This window comes from Oryzias melastigma, linkage group LG16 (genome assembly GCF_002922805.2).
Source record: "Oryzias melastigma strain HK-1 linkage group LG16, ASM292280v2, whole genome shotgun sequence".
Taxonomy (NCBI): domain Eukaryota; kingdom Metazoa; phylum Chordata; class Actinopteri; order Beloniformes; family Adrianichthyidae; genus Oryzias; species Oryzias melastigma.
The window spans coordinates 18111544-18116442 of NC_050527.1; the positions used below are offsets into that span (position 1 = coordinate 18111544).

At 48.9% G+C, this 4899-nt stretch overlaps 1 protein-coding gene across 5 annotated transcripts in view; it reads left to right on the forward strand.

The window, feature by feature from the left end:
• LOC112143468 (CSC1-like protein 2) overlaps nt 1-4899 on the forward strand; it is a 20431-nt gene that overhangs the window by 3322 nt on the left and 12210 nt on the right. For 2 of the 5 annotated variants that reach the window (XM_024267465.2, XM_024267466.1), the window contains exons 2-3: nt 3582-3797; nt 3899-3978. In XM_024267465.2, the coding sequence (XP_024123233.1) occupies nt 3609-3797; nt 3899-3978 (269 nt within the window). In that variant the 5' untranslated portion in view covers nt 3582-3608. Of the gene's footprint in view, nt 1-549; nt 883-3581; nt 3798-3898; nt 3979-4899 lie in introns of those variants that run through there. The other 3 variants (XM_036215880.1, XM_036215878.1, XM_036215879.1) reach the window with 3 other exon arrangements.

Genomic DNA, 4899 nt, shown 5'->3' on the forward strand with positions numbered 1-4899 from the left:
GGTACCGAGATCTGACCAGGGCTCCTTCAGCTCTCTGTTTCAGCATGTGCGACAGTTCACGTCTTTTTTCTCTGAGAAGACCGGCGGCATGGTTGCTTGAGTCCGCCTCCAAAGACAGTTCGATGCTTCTAATGCAATCCTGAAGTGCCTGCACAGTGTCCTTTAGTCTTTTGGTTGAGTGTGAACTATACTGTTGGCAAAACACACGGATTTGTGTTTTCCCTACATCCCACCATTGAATCAGGGATTCAAAATTCTGTCGTTTTAAACCCCATTGTGCCCAAAAAAACCTAAAACTTTCACAAAAGACTCTATCCTGTAGCAGTTTATTGTTAAAATGCCAGAAGGAGCTGTTGTTGTGGGTTTTAGTGAATAACAGTCGGAACTGAATAAGATGGTGGTCACTGAACACGGCTGGGATTATATCACTTTCAGCTAAACATGGTCTGACTGAGTTTGAAACATAAAATCTGTCTAACCGATGATCTAACAGAAGAACAAAAACTGAAGAACCACAGGAGAACCAGGAGGAGAACCACATGAGGAGAACCACGGGAGGAGAACCACAGGAGGAGAACCACAGGAGGAGAACTACGGGAGGAGGACCTCAGGAGGAGGTGCTGTCAGTTCTGTGTCTTTGGAGGAGAAACTAAAGCTGTTCTGCTGGTACCAGTTCTGTTCCTGTTCTGCTGGTACCAGTTCTGCTGGTACCAGTTCTGCTGGTACCAGTTCTGTTCCTGTTCTGCTGGTACCAGTTCTGTACCAGTTCTGCTGTCACTGGTACGTGTTAAAGGGACGCCTGGCTCAGCCGCCGTTCTCCAGGCTGGAATGGATCCTGCGGTTCTGCTTGGTTCTGATGAAGTTCTAGTCGGGGAACAGGCAGTAAGTTTCAGGGCTGCTGCTCAAACCTCTCTGTACTCTGTAGGTCACCTGGTGGGCTTCAGGTGGACCTTTCCACCTGAATGCTGCTCAGAGCTGCTCTATGCTGCCTGGATCTACGTTCATCGTAGGTTTAGATTTGTTTAGGTTTTCCTCCAAAGTCTGCTCAGGTTCTTTCATGTAAAGTTTTGGAGCAGATGCTGTTTATGGTCGTGACGATCAAAGCCTTTGATCATCTTCATAGCCCCTCCCCCATGGCGATCCAGCGCTCCCTTCAGAGTCAGAACTCTGTCGGCGGCATTTCCGTTATTTACAGTTTTTACCAGCAGCTCTGCTGAGGTGGAGAGCTATTTTTAGAACAGGCCTGTGGGAGGTCATGTGACCCTTATGGTCACAAAAGTACGACGGCGTGTTGGTGGTTCCAAACCCACAAATACGGCAACACACATTCTGACAGAAGCACAAACCTCTAACCTCCAGGACCTTTATTTTGGTAATTTTACAGTGTACTAAAGTTTTATCGACTTCCTTTAAGGCATGACCATGCAAACACCCCCCCCCCACACAAACACACCCGGTTGAGTGTCCAGCCCAACAACACTCTGAGGGGTCAGAGGTCGACCGCTCCACCCGTTGGCCGGCGGTGTCCCCCCCCAGAACCTTATCTGGAGGGTCCAGATGATCCTATCGTCAGTCTGCTGCCTCTGGGGGGGGGGGGCGCAGCAGATCAGTCAAACTGCTCTCACCGTATTGGGTGGGGCACTGTGCCCCACCCAATCCTACCCCCCAGCTGGCGAGATGTTCTATGATCACATGGTGGGGGAGGGGCTAGAACACGTCACTTCCTGTCGGAGCGCTCTGCAGACCACGTGGGGAAACTGGGTCAGGAGCTGCTGCCTTGTTACCATGGAAGCAGTATCAGGTCATGGGGAGGGGCAGTGGTGCATGCTGGGAGGTGTAGCCTGCCGAATGTTTTGTTAGTGTTAGAGCGTTCAGCCCATAGACTGTATATAAGAACTGGACAGACCAACCCCCCTCCTTCCTGTTCCATACAGGAAGTACCACTGGGTTCCAAAAAGGCCAAAGTCCCATTGACTTCCATTGAGAAACAGACAGTTATTTCTCAGTCATTTTATATGTCAGAATAATCATTCTTCCTCTGCTGCTTTCTGATTAACTTCTTTTTTCTAATCCTAATTTTTTTTAAAGATTTTTTTCCATTATCACAAGTTATTAGAGTTATAAATTGACCAATCAGATGGCTCAATAAGCGTTTGTGGGTCTGACGTCGACCGTCTGGGGGGTTTGATTGACAGATGACGGGTAGCCAATGGGAGCAGACTTCATCAATGGGTCCGTGAAGACCTTTTAATACCTACTTTACAATTCAACAATGTACCAATCATTGTCCTACTGTTGTTTTCCTCAATGGAATGTACCGATGCAGCAGTTTAAAACAACAAGAGGAGCATGCTGTCGACATTTTTAGATGAGGATTTACTCTGTAGAAATAGATTTCACTCTGAGGTTATGTGCTTTGGACTTTTTTGTTTAACGTTCGTTTTTCTTTATTTCACTGTTTTGATTGTAGCTTATAAATTATAAGTTGCATATATGCACATAAAATCACCAACCAAAGATTTATCTTCGCCGCCATTTTCCAGCTTCAGCCTGAATTAGACGCAGCCGTCTGAGGAGCGCGAGACAAACTCAAAGGACCTGGTCGTGTTTTAAACAGAAAAAAAGATCCAGCTGTTCACTTGTTAGGATGGTTATTTATTTTAAATACCGCTGAACGCGCTTCTCACGTGCATCTGATCAGACTAACGTGGCCGCGCATGTGAAGGAACGCTGCGGCGTGCACGAGGGGGTCGTTCTGCAGCAGCGTCACCCAAATGCTCCTTTTATCTCGACTAAAAGGAATAAATGTAAGTAAATCCCAAAGGACCGCTGACAGAATCAAATGTTGGAATGGTTCTCCCTCAAAGGCTTCAACAATGACTTGTACAATCAGCCCAGTCTCAGTAAAATGTGTACATATGCCACGATTTGGGAAATACCGTGTATAATATACGCCAAAAACGGGTTTTGAGTGCATATAATACGCGCGGTCCTAAACGTGTTAAAATGTGTTTTCCACGATTGACACGTCCCCTGGTGGAGCCGTGAGCATCACAGACAGTCCCACAAACGAACAATTTGCTTTTCTAACCCTAACCATAACCGTAATCCTAACCTTAACCGGGAACGACGTCATTTAGAAAAGAGCCGGAGGATTTCTGACCACATGATCAAAACGAAACCTAAAAAGCCATTCTCCCGAGCCGCCGTTATTGAAGATGTTTACATCCGCGGTCTCGTGGTCGAGGCGTGGAAAGAGGCAGACGGTTGCAATAAACTCACTCCTGATTGGCGACAGTACTTCCTGTAGATTCCATGACTCAGCTATGACTCAGACCAATCACTGAAGATTGGTTGCAAATGGCGGTATCCGTTTGAGGAAGTGACGGTGAAAGCGGCGGCCTACTTTCACGAGGAGAGGAGGTAATGCATTTCCAATGGGGGACCTCAGCGCTCGATCTGTCCATTGTTTCTACAGTCTATGGTTCAGCCTCTGAGCATCGGTGTTATGTATGGGGGGGTGCTCCTCTCTGCACCCCCCCACCCCTAAAAAAAGGTAATCATGTTTTTTTCCTCTGTAGGTATTCTGCAAGGATGCATCAGTGAGCATGCTCGTGGTCGTGGTTACCATGGCGATTCTCGGTAGCAGCCAGGCCTGCAGCGGTCAGGAGAACTGCTCGGCCGACAGCGAGTCCAAGGAGTACTGCTACTCGGCCCGGATCCGCAGCACGGTGCTGCAGGGGCTGCCGTTTGGGGGCGTGCCCACCGTGCTGGCGCTCGACTTCATGTGCTTCCTGGTGAGTCGAACACAAGGACAGGTTCCGGTGCGGGGCGTTCACGGACGGTAGGAAAACACAAACGCTCATGGAGACGGGATCTGACCGCACTTCTCCTTCAGGTGCTGCTCTTCGTCTTCTCCATCCTGCGGAAGGTGGCGTGGGATTACGGCCGACTGGCGCTGGTTACAGACGCAGACAGGTATTTAAAGCTGAAGGGTTCCATTCCGGACCGGTTCTGGCCCGGGTGAACAATGGCTGGTGCTGTGGACCCACAGAAACTGAATGGAGGAAGCTTTACGATGTTTGATTGTTGAGAGGAGATCATGAAGGAGTTTGAATGTTCAGGGGGTGAAAAGAGGAGGAGTCTGAAGATGATGAAGGATGTCAGTGGTATTAACCCCTCCCCTTAAGATAAGATAACCTCTGGATGAGGAGATCCTGAGGATCTGAGAGGAGAGATGTCAGCAGATTCTAACAGACGAAGAAGTGATGAAGAAGTTTGATGTTCAGGAAGAATGGAAACGTCTGTGGAGACGATGGAGAGGAGGGAGGAGAACACAAAGGTCTGGATCAGGTAATCTGAAGGAGATCAGAGGATGGACAGATCAGGAGGATCTGCAGGTGATCAACAGCTGCAGAGATCATGGAGACGGAGAGGAAGGAACCACGTCTCACCTGGAAGGAAGGAGTTTGTTCAGAGACAAATGTTGATGAGGAACAGATGAACCCTCAGAGGGCAGGAGAACAGGGAGGAGCTGGAGGAGTCAAAGCTCAAATGAAGGGAGTGTATGCGGTCTTCTTAGACAGGTGTGACTCAAAGGAGGGACAGGTGTGTTCAGGTGAGTCCTGCAGCAGGTTGGGATGATGGAGGACAGAGATGGAAGGAGAACTCTGAAGAACTGGTGGAGGAAACGTTAGAGGAGGACGCTGTGGAGCAGGAAGGAGCAAAGATCAGAGAGGAAGAGGAGTAGACAGACAGGTGGTCCTGAGAACACACCTGTGGAGGTCTGGAGGAGGATGGGGGGGTTCTGAGGAGTAGAGGAAAGGAGCTCTGGAGTTTATTGTAGTGAACACCTGCTGAGCAAAACCCAAACTGTAGATGGGGGCGCGACATCGGGGG